The 22,541-nt window shown below is 42.2% G+C and overlaps 1 protein-coding gene across 13 annotated transcripts in view; it reads left to right on the top strand.

Annotated features, from left to right (window-relative positions):
• The window catches only part of LOC137429802 (myocyte-specific enhancer factor 2C), a 214,021-nt gene that overhangs the window by 57,615 nt on the left and 133,865 nt on the right, over positions 1–22,541 (top strand). For all 13 annotated transcript variants that reach the window (XM_078779861.1, XM_078779872.1, XM_078779865.1 and 10 more), the window contains one exon: positions 9,499–9,702. In XM_078779861.1, coding sequence (XP_078635987.1) covers positions 9,499–9,702 — 204 coding nt within the window. The remainder of the gene's footprint in view (positions 1–9,498; positions 9,703–22,541) is intronic.

Genomic DNA, 22,541 nt, shown 5'->3' with positions numbered 1-22,541 from the left:
AACAAGTGTGCAGCGAAAACTCGGATTCACAGCGAGCCGAGGAAGGCTCGTCTTGCTCAAGAAAAGTGGTCACAGCCACGTGACCACGTGAGACGGGTGGTCACAAAAGGACACGTTACAAATTGCATCCAGGTGAATGACATTTTCGGATAGGTAGGCCTATTACAGGTGTTTGCAAAATTCAGGTTTTGCCCGAATCAAAAGGCGTCCGGTCTCTTCACCGGCACGCAAGACGATCACGCATTGACCTTGCTCCGCGGCACGGGGAGCCTAACTCTGGAAGTCATCCACAGTAATTCCTCGGATGGCAAAAGCCACCGATGAATGCCGAAGACTCGGTTCGTTTTGGCACCTCGGTTAGTGAGAGGATGTGGAACTTCACACAAGGGTTTCGCTTTGGGCTTCGACCGTGCGAGCTCGAACGTGGTCATAAGTCCTTTTCCTAACGTGGCCTGGCGAGCCAAAGCTTTTTCGACTGATCAATTCCACACGAGCCGGGGCTTGGTAAAGCGTGGGTGTTTCAGAGCAGGAAGGCTAATGCACCTTAAGAAAGCTTTCGCACAGCCTTTTTGGACGGGCCATAATTCGTGTCCTGCCAAAAGGACATTTTAGCTGATGACCCAATGCTTACGTGGAGCTCCTATGGTGATGGAGGCATCTCGTGATGAACAGGTGAATGCATTACCCTAATAACGTGGGACGATTATGAGTGGTTATAATGAGGAAGTAAAAAAAAGAAAAGAAGATAGCCCTTTGTGCTTCCTGCCAACATACCTCGCATTTTGCACAGCCAGGCCTGCACAAATCCATTGCTTCTTTCGCTTTGATTACCTTTTCATGTTAGAGGTGCCCAGCAGGGATGACCTTAGGAAGGTGAAGCATCGCAACCGATCCACTTCCATGTTGCAGGGCCGAGGAAGGTTTTTTACATCTTCTAAAAGCTGCATCTCCTCGGACTTGGCACAAATTGCTCTTGTGTGTCATAATGTGGTGGCAAGACGGAAGACGCGATGCCATTTGTGCCATTGCGCGTAGACGTTCACCGGCATGCCTGACGTTCGCAGGGGCAGATTGTTCGCCAAATGAGGAATAATATATTATCTTTGGTAAAATACAAGGTGCGGGATATAAAGGTAGCAGGAGGAAACCTTGCCCATCCTGAGTCGGTGCTCCATTCGTATGTCAACACAGTGACACTCGTGACGTCGCATGGTCATCGTGACGTCGCATGTGGTCATCGCACATCAATCGAAACGAAGGGGAAGAATGAATCGGATAACCAGCGAACTGCCAAGGCAGACAACCATAAGGTCTGTTTTATTTTATTGTACATGTGAGATGGAACTCAGGTGGCACAGGGGATAGAATATATAACAAACTGTCTATTACACACAAAGGCCGAGGGAAGGGGAAACGTACACCAGGTGAAAATGGTTATTTCGTGCTTCTGAGGATCGTTTCCCCCTCATTATGATTATGATTACTAGGGCATGCCCGTACTATATATATGCCCGTACTATATATCTATCTAAAATTATATCCCCCCCCTCTATTTACATGAAATGGTTTGGTCCATTCGCAACGCCAAAGCGAACGGCGAACGGCTTGCGAGTACAGTGACAATCCCCCCCCTCTATTTACATGAATGGTTTGGTCCATTCGCAACGACCACAGAACCCCCCCCCCCCTCTATTTACATGCAATGGTTTGGTCCAAAGCGAACGGCTTCCGGAGTTTGGTAAAGAAATCGCCATCGCGTGCACAAACGCGCAGGAAAGCGAATGAATCGCAAATTCGTTTTTATTAGTTTTAAAACGTAGTTTAACGCCAACATAGTTTGCAAACGTGAAATAAATGAATACGCTCTCAAATGTGCCATCCGAGGCAGAGTGTGTCCGCCACGTTCGGCACACGCGATAGCTCGCTGCTCTCTGATTGGTTGAATCGTTTTTTGGACATAGCTCGGTAAGTAATTGTCCGATTAATATGAAACCTTGAAAAGGCACATCCTCGGGTCCCCAGCAATATACCTGGCAAGTGAAAAGTATATCGGACCCGTGGTTGTCGAGAAACAGCGGTCACAGACAGACAAACGTACAAACGTACAGACAGAGATTACTGGAATTATAGATAGACTAGGGCATTGCCCGTACTATATCTATATCTAAAATTATATCCCCCCCCCCCCCTCTATTTACATGAAATGGTTTGGTCCAAAGCGAACGGCTTGCGAGTACGGTGACAATCCCCCCCCTCTATTTACATGCAATGGTTTGGTCCAAAGCGAACGGCTTCCGGAGTTTGGTAAAGAAATCGCCATCGCGTGCACAAACGCGCAGGAAAGCGAATGAATCGCAAATTCGGTTTTATTAGTTTTAAAACATAGTTTAACGCCAACATAGTTTGCAAACGTGAAATAAATGAATACGCTCTCAAATGTGCCGTCCGAGGCAGAGTGTGTCCGCCACGTTCGGCACACGCGATCGTTCGCTGCTCTCTGATTGGTTGAATCGTTTTTTGGACATAGCTCGGTAAGTAATTGTCCGATTAATATGAAACCTTGAAAAGGCACATCCTCGGGTCCCCAGCAATATACCTGGCAAGTTAAAAGTATATCGGACCCGTGGTTGTCGAGAAACAGCGGTCACAGACGTACAAACGTACAAACGTACAGACAGAGATTACTGGAATTATAGATAGACTAGGGCATTGCCCGTACGTGGGTGCCCGTTCCGTGGCCAAAAAAAAAAAAAAACGCTACCCGTACGCTCTACCCCGCCCGTACGCCCGTAAACAAAAAAAGCAACGCTCTTCGCTTCCGCCCTTCGCTCTGACTGAATTGGGAGAAATAATGCGCATAAGAAATCGAATTACGTACCGTAATGGCGGTCAGCTCGTAACGCGCTCAGCTCCGCTCGTCTCACATCGGCCACGCCTACGCAACAGAGCGTTCTGTGATTGGCTGCCGGAAGATAAGTCGTCACTGTCCGGAAGTTCGCAAATCGCAGTTAGGATGAATCGTTGTAATTTAATCGCAGTTTGAATTCGTTTTAAAACATAGTTTAACGGCAACATAGTTGAAAAGCCTTGCCTTGCTGCAAACAGCTGCTGCAAACAACAACAACATGGAAGGCTGCACTGTCCGGAAGCTGGCATATCGCAGTTACGATTATTTTAGTGTTAATGGCCAATTATTCAATTAGCGCCAACGTATTTTGGCTGTTTGCAATTTAATCGCAAGGAAAAGTAGAAAGAGAAGAGGGAAAAAAAGAAAAGCCTTGCATTAACGCATTAACGCTTGCATTGCATTAACGGTTCGGCACACGTGATAGCTCGCTGCTCTCTGATTGGTTGAAGCGTTTTTTGGACATAGCTCGGTAGGTACTTGTCCGATTAATTACAAACCTTGAAAAGGCACATCCTCGGGTCCCCAGCAATATACCTGGCAAGTTTCAAGTATATCGGACCCGTGGTTGTCGAGAAACAGCGGTCACAGACACACAGACAGACACACAGAGATTGCTGGAATTATAGATAGATGTATTGACCGAAGTAATCGAACATCTTTGGGCATTTTGGAACCCCCGGCCACAACCACAATCCACGTTCATTGTTTTTAATGTTTTTATTGGCTATTTATTAGTTTTCCTGAACTCTTTGTGTTGGTTTCTAGTGAATGACTTGTGATGGGAAAATATATTCAACAGTTGTGGATTGGTGGATTATGGAGAGGAAGAAGGGAGCATGGGGGGGGAGGGGAGGAGGTAAGGTTGTATGTGTGTGTGTATATGTGTGTGTGTGTGTGTGTGTGTGCGCATGTGTGTATGTGTGTATGTATGTACTGTATGTGTGTGTTTGTGTGTGTGTGTGTGTGTGTGTGTGTGTGTGTGTGTGTGTGTGTGTGTGTGTGTGTATGTTCATGTGAATGTCCGTGTATGTGTGTATGTGTGTTTGTGTGTGTGTGTGTGTGTGTGTATGTTCATGTGAATGTACGTGTGTGTATGTGTGTGTGTGTGTGTGTGTGTGTGTGTGTGTGTGTACGTATGTACTGTGTGTGTATGTGTATATGTATGTGTGTGTGTATTTGTATATGTGTTTGTATGTGTGTTTGTGTGTGTGTACGTGTGAATGTACGTGTGTCTGTGTGTGTATGTTCATGTGAATGTACGTGTGTGTATGTGTGTATGTGTGTGTGTGTGTGTGTGTGTGTGTGTGTGTATGTATATGTATGTGTATGTGTATATGTATGTACGTGTGTGTGTGTGTGTGTATTTGTATGTGTGTTTGTGTGTCTGTCAGTGTGTGTGTGTGTGTGTGTGTGTGTGTGTGTGTGTGTGTGTGTGTGTGTGTGTGTGTGTATGTTCATGTGAATGTACGTGTGTCTGTGTTTGTGTGTATGTTCATGTGAATGTACGTGTGTGTATGTGTGTATGTATGTGTGTGTGTATGTGTGTGTGTGTGTGTGTGTGTGTGTGTGTGTCTGTGTGTGTGTGTATGTGTGTGTGTATTATGTGTGTGTCTGTATCTGTATATATGTGTGTATGTATGTGTGTATGCATGTGTGAAATATAAGATGGAAGGTGATGGTGAAATGGAGGAGTATGTTAAGAGGTTTAAATGTTTCTAAACAATGCTGAAACTGTACTGCTTGGATCCCTGACGTGTAAAGTTATCCGATCTACCCTTTTCATGTTTTTTTCGTGAAACAAGAAAGAAAGTTATAAACACATTATTATTACCAAATTCCATTATGGTTATTTCATTAATTTACAGTGATCTCTTACCATAAAATCTCCCACACGACTAAGGGAAGATGGATAAGATGAACTGATGAATAAAAAAAAAATTCCAACTTTAATAATCACTTGACACAAAGTTTACAAACAGATCATCCAAGATTGTGTGCATGTGAAGACATCCTTCAAACAAAACAGACACATTAAGTAATTTCTGGATTAAAAACAACATCTAGATTCTAGACTATGATATTGGACCATCTCTGAGCAATGCTACAGATGGGGAGGATGAGATAGACTTTGGCCAGGTAACCAGAATCAAATTTCTTTCTGGCAACCAAATTAATTTCAGGAGAATGATCATGTCACGATGGCTTGTTGGTAAACCCCAGCTCTTTCATTAAAGACCTTCATGGAGGAGTTAATTGAGGAGCATTCACGATTGTTGTGCAACTGCTTGTTGAAATTAATAGTACGGCAGGGAACTTGAATTATGAGTTATACAAGTCGGTTTCCACCAAAGATTTTAAAGGGCAGTGAGCGATGATCATGAAATCTGAATAAAATGCTGCATAACTCAGATTCAGGATCTCAAATGGATTGCAACTGAGTTGTCCAACAATCAACCTCTGATATGAATCTGAATAAGATTTAGGACCTCTGAATCAACTTGTCCAATCTATCACATATCGTCGTTGACCATTGATGTCCCTGATGGAGACTTGGCATGGTCAGTAGAAAGATGTCGATGAAAAGGCAGTTCCACCAAAATGCTACAACATCCAACGCATAAATCACACTACCTTTCATAGAAAAGGTAAATAAAAAATAGATAAACTAGAGCGGACTCGGTAGAGCTCATTCCTCCACCAGGCTGAACAATTTACGTTTTGTATCCCTTTGATAGGTCGGATCTTCGCCAAAATCGAATCATTTTGTCTTTGTCACACACCTAACCTGTCCACAAAGTTTCGTTTGAATCCATTGATGACTTTATGAGATGTCCTGTTCACAAACAAACAAACAAACAAACGAACAATAAATATGTCGTGCATAGCACGATACTTACGAAATCCCTAAAATAAGTTGTCGGCCTATGGTGACCTCAAAAATAATTGGCGGGTGAATTCAGTGACCTGGTATGCAAATCCGCCTGAGATTTCCAGTTAATCAGATGAAAATTTAGAATTTTAGAAATTTGGCCAAGTTGACCTTTTGGCCTATGTTGACCTTTTGGCCAATGTTGACCTTTTGGCCTAAGTTGACCTAAAAATACTGGGTGTTTGAATTTAGTGACTAGATATGCAAATCCTCTAAAAATTTCAAGTTATTCGGATGAAAATTGAGTATTTTAGAAATTTGGCCTCTGTGACCTTTTGGCCTATGTTGACCTCAAAATTACTTGGTGGTTGAATTCAGTGTCCAGATATGCAAATCCTGTTAAAATTTCAATTTATTCAGAGGAAAATTGAGTGTTTTGGAAAACTGGCCTATGCTGACGTTTTGGCCTATGTTAACCTCAAAAATAGTTGTTGGTTGAATTCAGTTAACTGATATGAAAATTCTATTCAAATTTCAAGTCAAACGGATGAAAATTGAGGATTTTAGAAATATGACAAAAGTGGTTGGCCTTTGGCCTATGTTGACCTTTTGACCTCAAAAATATATCGGATGTTGTCGGACTATGAACTCTACCATTTGGTGAAGTTTCATGAAGATCGGTTTAAAATTGTGACCTGTAGTCAAGTATAAGTGAGCGGACAGACAAACCCACAAATGGAAAATCACTCATAGAGTGACACTTGGCAAAACAGAACAAAGTAGAATGGCACTCGGTAGAGCAACCTTTTGACCTCAAAAATAATTAGTGATTGAATTCAGTGACCTGATATGCAAATCGTCTTCAAAGTTTAAGCTAATCGGATGAAAATTGACAATTTTTAGAAATTTGGCCTATGTTGACCTTTTGGCCTATGTTGACCTCAAGGTGGTTGAATTCAGTAAGCTATGAAAAACCTTTTGAAATTTCAAGTCAATCGGATGAAAATTGAGGATTTTAGAAATTCGAAAAAATTGGTTGACCTTTGGCCGTTGACGTTATGACTTATGTTGATCAAAAAATAGTTGGTGGTTGAATTCAGTTCGCTGATATGAAAATCCTATTCAGATTTCAAGTGAATCGGTTGAAATTGAGGATTTTAGAAATTTTAAATTGTTGTCCTTTGGCCTATGTTGACCTTTTGGCCTATGCTGATCTCAAAAATAGTTGGTGGTTGAATTCAGTTCGCTGATATGAAAATCCGATTCAAATTTCAAGTCAATCAAATGAAAATTGAGAACTTTAGAATTATGAAAAAAGTGGTTGACCTATTGCCTATGTTGACCTTTTGGCCTATGTTGATCTCAAAAATAGTTTGTGGTTGAATTCAGTTCGCTGATATGAAAATCCCATTCAAATTCCAAGTCAATCGGATGAAAATTGAGGATTTAAAGAATTTGAAATTGTTGTTGACTTTTGGCCTATGTTGACCTTTTGGCCTATGCTGATCTCAAATATAGTTGGTGGTTGAATTCAGTTAGCCGATATATAAATCGTATTCAAATTTCAAGTCAATTGGTTAAAAATGGGGGATTTTAGAAATTCAAAAAAAAGTGGTTGACCTTTTGGCCTACACTGATCTCAAAAATAGTTGTCGGTTGAATTCAGTTCACCGATATGTAAATCCTATTCAAATTTCAAGTCAATCAGATGAAAATTGAGGCTTTTAGAAATTTGAAAAGAAGTGGTTGACTTTTGGCCTATGTTGACCTTTTGACTTTTTGACCTCAAAATATACAGGATTTTGTTGGACCATGAACTCTACCATTTGGTGACGTTTCGTGAAGATCGGTTAAAAGCTGTGACCTGTAGGCAAGTATAAGTGAGCGGACAGACAAACACACAAACCGGAGTGATCAACATACTTGCAAAAAAAAAAAACAAATTTGCCCACACACACACACACACACACACACACACACACACACACACACACACACACACACACACACACACACACACACACACACACATACACACACACACACACACACACAACCGGAGTGATCAACATACTTGTGAATAATTTTTTTGGTCAAGTAATATCGCACAAGACCAACCAATATACTTGGAAAATCTTCGATTTTCGCAAGTAACAAGGAAACACAGACAAGTTTTTCCTTCCACTTGTGTTATTGAGTGTTTGCGGCCGTATCCACCTTGTTCGCCCCCCCTGTGTTCCCCCCTTTTTCACTCATTCTTGCCCACATCTCGTATTTCTCTAAATCTCCCTCTATTTTGTCACTCAACCCATCTGTTGGCGAGTGCCTCCCTTCTCCTTCTTTTGACTGCTCTTTGCGTTCTGTTATGTCCTGGTTCGTTCTGTATTCTAGCTCCTCCATGAGCGTCGACACTGTTTTAGTAAAACATCCGATCAGTTTAATGAGCCATCCTATGCATGACTTGCTTTTCATGTCTGGTAATGAAAAGAACATGATGCAGCAAGAAAGATAACCATGCCGACGTTATCATAATTATATATACTAGGGCATGCCCGTACTATATATATATCTAAAATTATATTCCCCCCCCCTCTATTTACATGAAATGGTTTGGTCCAAAGCGAACGGCTTGCGAGTACGGTGACAATCCCCCCCCTCTATTTACATGAAATGGTTTGGTCCAAAGCGAACGGCTTGCGAGTACGGTGACAATCCCCCCCCTCTATTTACATGAAATGGTTTGGTCCAAAGCGAACGGCTTGCGGAGTTTGGTAAAGAAATCGCCATAACGTGCACAAACGCGCAGGAAAGCGAAAGAATCGCAAATTAGTTTTAATTAGTTTTAAAACATAGTTTAACGCCAACATAGCGGCAACATAGTTTGCCAACGTGAAATAAATGAATACGCTCTCAAATGTGCCGTCCGAGGCAGAGTCTGTTCGGCACGTTCGGCACACGTGATAGCTCGCTGCTCTCTGATTGGTTGAATCGTTTTTTGGACATAGCTCGGTAACTACTTGTCCGATTAATATGAAACCTTGAAAAGGCACATCCTCGGGTCCCCAGCAATATACCTGGCAAGTTTCAAGTATATCGAACCCGTGGTTGTCGAGAAACAGCGGTCACAGACATACAGACATACATACATACATACATACATACATACATACATACATACACACAGAGATTACTGGAATTATAGATAGATACTGTATATATATACATTATGAGTTCCCTTACAGGGAACATCAATGCAGGAGGAGGCCATTAAACTCATCATACCTGCACAATGGTTTCCAAACAATGGTTGGTTGTCCGTGCTCTGACTTTTTAACTCCTGAGTGTAAAGCAAAGAAGCAGCACGTACCAGTCTTTGGTATGAATCGGCTGGGATTGAACCAACAACCTCCCAAACTCAAAGCAGATACTAACAATTACACCACATGTGAAACAAGTCTTATCCGATAACCTCGAGGGGTTATTGGGGTCTTTGAGGCTGCACACACAAGACACAGCACTGCTCATGATATGCTTCTTAAGTAGACATTTCTGTCTAACTTCAGAGCTGTTCTGCATAACCTGCATGTGAAAATATAGCGCTGGAAGCACCTTGCTATCATTTGGGCCCTCTCGGGAAGTGGTATGACAAAATAAGTCGTTTCATCATGGTGGTAATGCTACAAATTACTATTGTCATTGACTGTACATCTCTTTCACACAGGTGACGTTCACCAAGCGCAAGTTTGGTCTGATGAAGAAGGCATACGAGCTAAGTGTCCTGTGTAACTGCGAGATTGCACTCATCATCTTTAACAGTGCCAACAAGCTATTCCAATATGCCAGCACGGACATGGACAAGGTTCTGCTCAAGTACACCGAGTACAATGAACCGCACGAGTCTCGCACCAACTCGGATATTGTTGAGGTGAGGACACATCGATGTGCATCGGTGATCCCGACGACAATTAGATGATGGCTTGCTAAGGAAATCCTGAATTCCTAATTTCCACTGCATGGGTCATGTTTTTCATCCAGAGTTACAAAACAGAAAATTACAGTTTAACGTTTTTAGTGGTTACAAACTACGCAGGTGACCAGCAGGCATGGCAGACCAAAAAAAAAACAAGCACAGATACATTCAAAGTACACCTCCCCCATGCCAAATAATAAATAACATATCCTCCAGCGTGCGGCATTGCCGGGGTAGCACATAGAGATGGTATTGGAAGGGAGAGGTGTACAATAATATAATTGATTGATTAATTGTGGAATTAAAATAAATAAATAATAATGGTAAAATAATTAATTTCTTAATCAATTGGCTAAAGCATACCTAAACTACCATTGTTTCACCCGAAGCTGTAAATTTGAAAAATTAATGAAATTATTAATTAATCGAAAAATTAAATAATTAATCGATTAATTGATTAAAAAACAAGTATTTAATTGATTAATTGATTGATCAATAAATCAAAAATATCCTATATAGCCAAATTACTTGGTCACTGTCATGTCCAAATATCAGCTTCCTAGCCCAAAAGGTGCCTCAGATAATGCTTCGATGAGAAAGTAAATAAATAAATGATAAATAATGAAAGTAAATAAATAATAATCGTAAAATAATTAATTCATAAATCAATTGGCTAATAGCATAGCTAAACCACCACTGTTTCATCCAAATCTGTAACTAAATTTTTTTTAGTGATTAATCGAATAATTAAATAATTTATCGATTAATTGATTCATCAATAAAATAACAAGAAGATGTCATGCGGAGCACGATACTTACAAAATCCGCCCCCCACCCCCAAGAAAAAAAATTCCATTGATACAGCAAATTGTCCATTTCATCAAGATTCAAATTGACAATCTTGATCAAAGCTCAGGTCAATAGGAAGAAAAGTTTCGATTTTTCAAATGAAAAATGATGATTTTGGAAGGTTGACCTTGAGTTGACCTTTGACATTTTGACCTCAAAAATCGTTAGTTTCCCTATTTAGTGATTCAATGTGCAAATGCTGTTCAATTTTCAAGTCAATCAGATGAAAATTGAGGATTTTAAAAACTTGGCCTATGTTGACCTTTTGGCCTATGTTGACCTCAAAAATAGTTGGTGGTTGAATTCAGTGACCATATATGTAAATCCTCTTAGAATCTCAAGTCAATAAAATGAAAATTGGTGATTTTAGAAATTCAGCCTATGTTGACCTTTTGGCCTATGTTTACCTAAAATATAATTTGTGGTTGAATGCAGTGACCAGATATGCAAGTCCTCTTCAAATTTCAAGTCAATTGGATGAAAATTGAGGATTTTAGAAATGTGGCATATGTTGACCTTTTGGCCTATGTTGACCTCAAATATACTTGGTGGTTGAATTCATTGACCAGATATGCAATTCCTTTTCAAATTTCAAGTAAATCGGATGAAAATTGAGGATTTTAGAAATATAGCAAAGTTGGTGACCTTTGGCCTATGTTGACCTTTTGACCTTTTGACCCCAAAAACAATAGGCTTCTCAATTGGGACGACCTATACAACTTGGTGAAGTTTCGTGACGATCGGTTTAGAATTGTGACCTGTAGGCCGGTGACAAACAAACAAACAAACAGACAGACAGACAGACAGAACCACAAACGCAACTGACCAATATACTTGAAAAATCTTCGATTTTGCAAGTAATAAATCAAAAATACCTTTTACAGCCAAATCACTTGGTTATTGTCATGTCCAAATATCAGCTTCCTAACTCAAAAGGTGCCTGAGATATTGCCCAGATGAGAAAGAAAAGAAATAAGTACTTAATTAATCGATAATAATTAAGTAATTAATCAATTAATCGATTAATAAAAATAAAAATACCGTTTTTGCCAAAGCACGTGCGCACTATTTTGCCCAAATTTCAGCTTCATAGCTTGAAGGATGGCTGAGATATTGCCCGGACAAACAAACAAACAAAAAAGAAACCAAAAAAGGAAACGAACAAACAAACAAACGGAGTGAAAACTGTGTCCTCCCTTTTGGCGCGCGTCATGGGCAGGCCCCCTTTGGTGCCCGGCAATGACGTCATGCTGCACTGGAGATAGAATGGGAAACAAGCTGTGTACAAAAGAAACAGATTGTCTTCTCGAATGTGTCCGATCTTTGTTTTACTTGCATGTCCCATCGAGATCGTCCTACCAATAATGAACTAACTCCACAAGGCAAGCATCTCCATCATGACTATGTATGTAGTTAGCTATAACTTCTTAACCACAAGGTCTATTCTTGAAATGTTAACTAGTCAGCTTGTTGATTGCTTGGGCAATTACACATCACCAGGAAGACCTTCAGATTGTTTGATAGAGCGTGAACGATGTCGCTATTTTCTTGACAGGTAGCAGAATAATTCCATGTGTTGATGGTTTTGACAATGGCTTCAGAAACGTTGTGTTTGTGAGTCACAACTGCTGTAATTGACGAAAAAAAATAAACCACAACCCAACAAATAAATGTCCTTAAAACTTGGGAATGCTTTGTGTAGCATTCAGTGCCTTTTAAAACGAGTTTTCTTTACAAGAAACAGGAATAACTCATTTTCCGTCCTCCTTTTTCAATGAAGCATGAATCTTATTGTTATATCGCTGGCAATTTTCCTGAGATAATTATCACGTAAATATTTGTAGATTACTCTCGTGGTCTGATTTACAAGTTTGTTAGTTTAGTCAACATGATAAAGTATAAAGCAACAGGTTTTTTTTTTCTTCCCCTTTTTTTTAGCAGTTTTAACAGCTGCGGCACAGTCGAAATATCCAAATTAATCGTGAAACATACCAGAACACAGAGATAAATAAAACGCTCGGACATTCATGCGATTATCGAGTAGGATGCATTGGAGGGAGGTTACATAATAGGGGCCGATTAAAAGAGTTTTTTTGGTTGAGTAATGGATGAGGGTAGTTCAAGATGGATTTTGTGTTCGATAAAGTGGAAAGTTACAATGTTGATGAAACTTAACCGATTTCTTGAGGTATTTCCTGCTGCACGTATGTACACACTTGCCATACCATCTGCATATACATATTTGGGACAGGTTGGCAGTCCTTTCAGGACATGTGCCACCCAGATGTTCTATGAGTGATCCACAAGGTCACACATCTGGAGTGTACCACTCGGGATGATTTTGAACTTCCAAGCATTGTCTCCGCTAGACTAGTACTAGTAGCGGTCACATTCGCCATTTGAGGATGAGAATGATCATCCGGTCAAGTCACTCCCCGAGACAGCATAAATGGCTGCCATCTGTGTATTGCTTGTCTCACTTCATTTTGTACCTCCAGTTGATGGTTGAACTATGAATTGTTTTAGGGGTGGTGACCAAGAATGTCTTCACTCTATGCTCCGTCACTTCATTTCTGGCATGACGTAATGGAGCCAGGTGTCATCACGTCAGTCTTCTTCACTAAGTCACCTCCCTCCATCTGGTAGTGTTTCCAGGAATTCTGTTGCAATGGCCGCATGAGTTGCCTTTTAATCAAACATGAGGTCCTTTGGTACCAGCCTTGCACTCACCTGATTGAATTTCAAGTGAGAATGAATGATTGCTTCCACACTTCTAGAACTGGCCTCCATTTCTTCTACAATCTCACGTGTAGTAATCTGGTGATTCCCTTTTCAACACATTTAATGTTTGTTTAAGATTGACATCATTTGTTTGCATGTGAGAATGCTCAATATCTCTGACCATTCTACAGGGATCTTTGAACTCATCAGATGTCTTTGAATGAAAGATATGCGTCGCCAAATTGTGCAGACAGCCTCCTGTGAATTTCAGCTGGTTTGATATTCTCCTTCACAAGGACCTTAATGATATACCTCTGTTCCACAGCAGATACTACTATATTAGACACCATATTGGGTTCACCCACAATTCTTTGACCAGCGTTGATGTCACTTCCTGTGTAACTTGCTCAGAGTTGACAATGCCATTGCACAAGGTGTAAGCAGAGAACTATTGTTATCTCATTGAACTTTCACTGGACTTTGGCCCACAGGTAGTATGTTTCTATGATACTGCTAATGGAGTGCCCCCTGTAGGTATTTGGAATTTGGTCAGGGTGCCAGCAATACCTCACCCACTCTTTGTTGAAGGACACTGACTGTATGGTATTGAAGTCCACCAACTAATGCCAGCAGATGGGATGCTCACTTAACGTCCATCCAATGGACCACGTATGTTGTGAGGCAATGGCCTGCCTGCGAAGCATCAATCCGACAGTTTATAGTTGGCCATGTAAATCAAACCGATAGCATGCAGACAGATCAAAAGGTATGTGCATTACCTGTGCACAATCCTGTAAGAAGAATTTCTAAAAAAGGTAATAAATGCCAATGGAAAACATCAACACTCGTTGGAGAAGAATGAATGTTTAGTTGTAGGACTGGAAAAGAAAGGTAGAAATCCTTGTTTGAATGTCTGTCTTGTACAAAATTTGAATAATCGCACAAAGTTCTGTCTTCGTACGCGATTAGCAAGGTCCCAAAACCCTGAGCCGACGGTCTGCCATCAATCCGTCATCCAAAATCAACACCGTGCATATCCTCCTCCATGCGGCTTTTTGTGCCCATTGCCCTTCATGTGACATCCCTGTTTTAGAAGCCCATCCGCCATACTTCAGCCACATACTTTGCAAGCTCTGCCCTCAGTGGAGCCAACCAGGCCAAGGTTGCTGCAACAGCTCTCTGTAAATTGGACAGTCATCGATGCTGCACTGATGCTGGAAGCCAAGCGTGTCACCGGGCACAGTGGAACACAGCGTGCTAATGGGACACAGACAAGTGCCGTGTACGTCCCAGGTGTGCCAGCTTGCAGAGCGGTGCTTGCCTTTTGTTACAAACAGGGCGTGCACAGTTTTTCGCATTGCCACCTATTGTTCTTGGATTAGCTTGTACTGAATTTGCCATTGTTGGACGAGTATTGTTATTGTTCTGATTGTTGAGCAGACTAGCTGATGCGACCGAAATGATGAGGGATATTTTAGGTCAACGCGAAAAATCGTGATCATTACGCGACTCACAATAGCCAGTCGGTGATACTCAGCATCCTAATTGGTAATTATACTTCATTAAATTATACAAAGAATCATCGTAGAGTTAAGATGCATTCGGCTTCCTTTTTCCCATCAGGTAGTTTGCCTCTCACCTTTCTTATGGAAGACAAAGATTTTCTTCTCCTTGTACAATTCCATGGTTCAATGCGAACAGATTTACTTGGAGCTGCATTGAGTGGGCCGAGATGAAACGTGTTGTTGAAATGTGTCGCATGACCCCGATGAAAAATCTTCCTTTGTTTTTTTTTTTTTGCCATGTCGTGGTCTTGGTAGTCATCGAAGACCAGACGAGGTTGCTTGGCACAGGCCTTGTGTATAAATTGCCTCTGGATATGCGCCAGGATTGCATTCCTGTCGAAGAGAGGCTCAGTGACCCAAGCACTACGTTGGAATCTGCCTTGGGAACATTTCACAAGCAGGTCAAAGAGATTGCAGGGTCTCGAGGAGAATTGAGATGTACCTCTCCACACAATTTCCATTTGTCCCTGACCACGGGGGCTTCGCAGTGGTGGAATTAATCCTCCGTCGGTGTGACCTGAGTCGTGCTAATCCTATTTGCCTCAGTTGCTGGGAGCATTAGTGGCTTCTCTTTTCTTGACCACCTAACATTTTTCTGCTAGCCCGCTGGCGATGCCCTATTTAATGTGACCCGTCTGTAGTTGGATCCTGACTAGACGATGGTTACTTTCTTGCCTTGGAGATAGTAAAATAATTAATTGTAATAACTTCATGGATCTTTGCCTTCCTTCAATGGACAAAGAGAAGAATCAAACGTTTGGAATTGAAAAAACTTGTATTTGAGTACTGTATTTAGAAGTCTGTGTACCTTTTTTGTGCTTTGTCTATACTGTTACAAAATAATCATTGTTACAATTCTTCCATATATATTCTGGCAATTTCAATTTCACGATTTGTTTCACATTCACTCATCATTCCTCCTTTGGCGGGCAATCGTCTGCCATTCAGTGGCCACATCAGTACTCTCGTTCCAGGCGAACCCGTCTGTCCGCATTGGCTTCTGGGGACATTAAAATATCCCACAGTGTCTTTCAGAAAGAGCAGGTGACTTGTCGTCTCGATACCCTGAACAAATTTCAAATTCCTAGCATATCCCACCGCAGGCACCACATCACTAGCACGGCTGTCGAACAACAACAAGACAACCGTCTATTCAACGTCTTTTTAACGTATCCTTGCTGTTTCGACGCAGTGTTCGCTTGCTGGGTACGGAGCATGCGTGCAGTGGCAACATTTTGCAGTGTAAAACGCTCCATCCTTAATGTCCACAAAAGCAGATGGAATTGTTAGTTTAATGTCCCTGTAGGCTGTTGGAATTTAGTCGAACATTGCTTCTGCGCAGACAACCAACAAACATGGAATATTTGCAAAAATGTTACGCCTGCTTTCAGCACAGTGTAATGTACTGTTACGTACTTCATAGTATGTCAACTGTAAACATCTAAACACCTTCACTGAAGCCGCCTCCCCCCCCCCCCCCCCACAGGCCCTGCAATATTTCGTCAGAAGCTTATTATCCGAGCCCCACTGAGATGAGCAGAGCCAAGTGATGCGTGAGAGGAGAATGTGTAGGCCTGAGTTTCCAGTACTTATAGCCCGCAGGAAGTGCGAGTCGGATTATTGGCGCTCCTGTCTTCCACACCCTTGCATTTTCTAAGCTGTGCCGAATGTAATGCATGTAGGTGTGTTCATTCATGTGTGTGGGAAAGAATGCTTCTCTTTAAAAACACATTTCGTGGATTGTTACTTTCGTTAGTTGAGCGATTATAAGATGATCATCTTTTGGGTTTTTGCTGTTACCGTGCTTATTTGTGCAGTGTTTCGCAGACGGAAACTTGGCCGTTCACACAGCCATGTATACTGTTCTGTTAATGGTGCATAACTTAACTCTTTGACCTTGTATGAAATTTTACACCCCGCCCTTCTGCCAAACAAGAAGCAGGTTTAAGAAAGTTAAGTTGCGTAAAGGCATGTGGCGTTCTGGAAAACAACTCGTTATTTTCTATTGAATCGCCGTCGATCTCTGGAATATCTACTACCAACATCGATGTTGTGATATGTACATTGCATGTACAGACAAAGGCATGTGCAGGCCAGAAGGAGGGTGTGTGTGTGAAAGATGCCAGAGGGTGTGGTGCTTGATTGAACAATGTGATGTGGAAGGTGGAGGGAGGGTGTGGGCGGTGGGTTTGATGGGGTTGAGGGAGGGATAAAGGAGGGAGGGGAGGAGTTGGTTTGTGGCGGATTGTAAAGTAACGTCACCAAATCATTTGGGATTGTAATTCAATATCAAGTAAATGGGCAAGGAAACAGCGGAGGAAACTGGAGATTTAAAAACTATGACCTGGGTCATTAGCCTTAGTATTATTAGTTAGCCGTTAGACTTATCAGGGTATCAGAGAATACTGATGGGGGATAATTCAAATACTCATGTCATGATAATTATGATACTCATGTACTCATGTCATCATACTCACTCATGGGGGATACTCATGTCAAACACTTAGATAATTCAGCACCATTTGGAGACATTGGATGAATGAATGGATGAATGAATGATCGTTTTAAGGCCATTTTCCCCGCTAGAGCGGGGGTAGCCTTGCGGGCCCCATGACAATCATGGTTCCCTGTTTGAGGCAATGTTTTTATGGCCGGATGCCCTTCCTGACGCCAACCCTTGGTCACGCTCTTACGATGCGCAGGGATATGGTGTACCTATTCTAAATCGGGGTACACACCGTAATCATTCATCCCAGCAAGCTGGTACTCAATTTGCCGACCTCGGAAGGATGACAGGCTGAGTCAACCCCCCTGGTGTTAATTCAGCGATCGACCGGGATTCGAACCCAGGATCCTAGGATCCCAAGCCAGCACCCTAACCGCTAAGCCAACACCAGGCCACCAACACCAGCCAACACCAACAAAACAAGGAATAAATTACATCAACAACTCCATGGGAATCTCATGATAAATCTTGGCACCCAAGCTATATTACATCAAAAATGTGTGAAGAGTACAATAAAATAGGGTTCCATTTTTAAAATTATAATCCTAAAGGTCATTTTAAGGTCACTGAAGGTCATGACCCACAACATAATTATTTAGAGTCAGTGTGAATGCAAATGGAAAAATGTACAAAGAACAAGAAGTAAAACATTGTAAATCTCCATCATAATTGGGAATTGGGAGGACGATATGAGGAGCCAAGATAAATAAAAAAAGATGACACTGTGTGAAAGTGCAAGCTGTTTGCTGTCTCCTTGTATCATTGATTTTTGAGGTTACCTTATTAAATCCACATGACGTGTTGCTGTTTATTACCTGTTCTCGGGGGACAAAACTCGTTTTTAAATGAGCCATGTATAGTGTTTTTGGAATGTTCGCATTCACACAAGGCATTTAATGCGCTGCAGCTAAAAATGTTTCACTTTACTGTTGAGATTTCGAGATCGGCAAGTTTAATTTTGTTGTTAGCATAATCAAATGTCTGTAATAGTTTATATGAAGTGTAAATAAAACAAATAATGGATACAACTAGTATCGTTTGCAAACCATGGTCAAAAAGTAAATTATGAGTGAGATAGATGAGACAGAGAGATAGAGAGAGGAAGACAGAGACAAAAAAAGAGAGAGAGAGAGAGAGATAGAGAGACAGACAGAGAGATAGACAGAGACAGATTATGAGATCGAGAGAAACAGATAGAGCGATAGACAGAGGGAGACAGAGATAGAGCGATAGACAGAGAGAGACAGAGATAGAGCGATAGACGGGGGAGACAGAGATAGACAGAGAGAGACAGAGTGTGTGTGTGAGAGAGAGACAGAGACAGAGACAGAGACAGAGAGAGAGATAGAGATAGAGATAGATATGGACAGACAGACAGACAGAGAGAGATAGACAGACAGAGAGAGAGATAGACAGAGAGATAGACAGACAGAGAGATAGACAGACGGAGAGAGAGAGATAGACAGAGAGAGAGAGATAGACAGAGAGAGAGAGATAGACAGAGAGAGAGAGACAGACAGAGACAGAGAGAAACAGAGAGAGATAGACAGACAGAGAGAGATAGACAGAGAGAGAGATAGACAGAGAGAGAGATAGACAGAGACAGGGAGAGAAACAGAGTGAGTGAGAGAGAGACAGACAGAGACAGAGAGAAACAGAGAGATAGACAGAGAGAGAGTGAGAGAGATTTTGAATGTTGCAGTCCTTTTGACCTTGCAGGGATTCCTGGAAAAATGGTTGTTCGCCCAACCCAGTGGATTAATGACAATTGTCCTGCCAGGAGGAGGAGTTTGACAGCCCTGACCGTGATCTACACTTTCCGTTGTATTCAATCAAAAGTGCAAAATTAAAATCCTACATTTGATTATTGAGATGAAAACATCAACAAATGCAGTAACATCTACGGTACAAGGAATATCTTCAAGATGGTGTAAAGCGGTTGAAACAAAGCAGGTGACACAAAAGGAAGAGTCCTCAAGGAATGATAGTTGCAGCCAAGCAAGTTCTAACCCGGCGTTTCCGGGGAGATGGGCCTGGGTGTGGTTATACAAACAGTCTCTACGAACGTACTCCCAACAGGCACACTTTCCATTGCACTCCTCCATTCGGACGGCAAAGACTCTAACCTGCTGTGGCATCAACCTTGATTACCGCCACTCGAGGCCTTTAATCAACCAAGAGCAGCCCATCCTCATTAGGCAGCCAAGGGAGGATGCTTATGGTACCTCACCATCTTGTACCACATGCCACAGCTGTGCTATAAAATATGCAACACTTCTGTCTGCCTCTTAAAGGCCATAACTTGGGACTGAATGACCCATACCTTTACATATTTTGGGGAAAACAGTTTTCGGTGACATTTTTTTCTATTCCTCTGATATTGTTTTTTTAATCTTCTCTTCCTTCACTTTTTTGATTTTAGTTTCTGGCACAGAACCAGATTTTAGGCCCTTCCAAGAACTTGTTTGTGGCTGGGTCCATGGGCGCGTGCCACACGAGGCAGATAAATGGGTGTGAGGGAGGTGGATTTCTTTCCCAGCCTGTTTAGCTCTGCCAAGCCTGTGATCAGAGAACTAATTTGACCAAAGCAGATCCATATGCCCGCCTCTGCCTTGCATGCATCAAAGAAATCCTTGTTAGCTCGGGCGGTTTAATGTGAAGTGAAATGGCTTATGGCTGCACGCGCAATTTTTATGAAGATTTAGCATCAGGAAATGCACGTAAACATGGAGAATCCACCGGATTTAATCTCTGTCCATTCTAACTCTGTTATTTCTGGTTGTGTTGGGTGTTGGGTGATGGGTCTTTATCACGTAACAAACTAGTCGCAGGTTGAAAATGTCAAATAAGCTTTGAGTTTCCAATTGCAGAGATGGTTAATGGATGCTCAGCAATTAAAAAACAAAATCATCAAAATTGATCGGGTTTGGCCTTTCTTGAAGTGGTCACCTATAAACATTTGAAAAGCTGAAAAAGTGCTTCATCCTAGGTAACAATGGATGCTTAGTCATTTGATTTGGCCTGAGGGAAATATGTCTCGCATTATGTTCCACACGGTTCCCACCCCAGAAAAATGGGGGTGATTAGTAAGGTGGGGCAAGATGATCTTGTCGGAAAATATGGCACAAGATGACAACCGCTTCCTCCTCCCATCATTTGCATAACCTCCTCATTCATGGGTATTTGTTCAGTATCTTGAATGGCCACGCCAGAAAGGGCAATCTAGCTCATTTTATCGCAGAGAGTCCCTCCTCTAAATCCTGGTGGCATCTGGTCAAATCTGTTTCTGGTGTTTGTTCCCCCTTCATCCCCTCCCTTACCTCAAATGGCTACACAGCTGACACCGCACGTGACAACTCTGTGTTTGCCTCAAAATCTTGTATCCGAAACCCATCACTCTCTGTACCCACCTTACCCAGTAGAACCCAGCTGCGACTGGACTCTGTGTCCTTCTGTCCTGACAAGGTGGAGAAGTTTCTGTCAAACCTCGACTGGGATTCTGCAACTGGACCAGACGGCATCAGCCCACAGGTCCTAAAATCCTGCTCTGCCACTCTATCTCACCCTCTCTCAATTCTCTTCACCCTCTCTTTTGCTCAATGTCATCTGCCATCTGCTTGGAAATCAGCCAACCCTACCACTTTACACAAAAAAGTACAAAAACATATCCTTGCAACTACAGACCAATCAGCCTGCTCCCAATCATCAGCAAGGTCTTGGAATCGATCATTGCTTCTGACATCAAATCCTTCCTCTTCTCCAATGGCTTGATCTCGGATCATCAATTTGGATTCAGACCAGGTCATTCTACTCTGGACATTCTGCTTCTGCTGTCTCAACAATGGATGGAGGTCCTCAATACCAAAAAGGAAATCAGAGCTGTCTCCGTTGACATATCTCGTGCCTTCGATATGGTCGAGCAACCCGCCCTGCTCATCAAACTCTCCTCCTATGGTATCGACGGAAACCTCCACGCATGGCTTGCAGACTTCCTTTCTGGTTGCAGTCAACATGTGGCCCTGAATGGAATTATCTCATCTCCCCTTCCTGTTCAGGCTGGAGTTCCTCAGGGCAGTGTTCTGGGCCCTGTGCTTTTTCTTGTCTTCATTAATGATCTCTCCGACTCTCTGGAAAATCCTCTCTATCTCTTTGCTGATGACTCCACTCTCTGCCACTCCATATCTCAACCCTAAGATCGGCCTGCAGCAGCCTCTTCACTCTCTGCAGACCTGGACAGTATCACAAACTGTTTAAACAAGTGGAACATGTCTTTCAATCCTGACAAATCTCACACTCTCACTTTGTCTCTCCGAAAAGATCATCTGGACAACCCTCCCATCTACTTTCTGAATAATCCTCTTGAAGAAGTTCTGTCACTCAAGCTTTTGGGTTTCACTATCTGCCATGATCTTTCCTGGAAAGACCGCATTTCCAAGCTGGCCTCCAAATCCAGGTTCCGACTGGGCATCCTTCGTCATTCAAAGTCCTTTCTGGGCACTTCTTAGCTCCTCACCACATACAAAACATTCATCCGCAGCTCATTGGAATACAGCTCTCCCCTCTGGGCTGGTGCTCCTGCCTCACACCGAGCTTGGCTTCACGCGATTGAAACCAAAGCATTCAGAATCATTGGAATCTCCCGCAATGAAGTTGATTCTGAGGGCCTTTCTCTCTCTCAGCGCAGGCAGGGAGGTGGTCTTTCTGTCTTCTCCCGACTCCTCTCCAGCCTTGCTCCCCCTGCTCTGCCTGTGCTCTGTCCCCCAAATATTCCTGTGGGACACACAAGATCTGCCAGCAACCCTCTTCTGGTGAAACTTCCCAAATCAAGACTCTCTGCTCACCTTCACTCCTTCATTCCTCTTTTCTTCCTCCTCTGGAACAAACTCCTTCACTCTCTTCAATGCCTCTCCTCCCTCCGGGTCTTTAAAACAGATGTTCACCACCATCTGTTATCTTCCCCCATCTAAAACCTTGATCTTTTCTACCCACGTTAAAACACCCCAAATCCGCCTCTTTCAATCCCCAACTTATTTCCTGAAATTCCTTGTAGTGTTCATTTGCTTCATGAAGCAATTAGGACGGGGAAGACCGAGAAAGACTTGGCTAAAGATGGTGGAAGAAGAAATGCAGGCAAGGGGGTTAACAAGGATAGA

The sequence above is a fragment of the Myxine glutinosa genome, chromosome 6, assembly GCF_964187855.1.
Source record: "Myxine glutinosa chromosome 6, kmMyxGlut1.1, whole genome shotgun sequence".
Classification (NCBI taxonomy): domain Eukaryota; kingdom Metazoa; phylum Chordata; class Myxini; order Myxiniformes; family Myxinidae; genus Myxine; species Myxine glutinosa.
The sequence above is the reverse complement of the archived record's forward strand: the minus strand, read 5'-3'. Positions and strand labels throughout refer to the sequence as shown.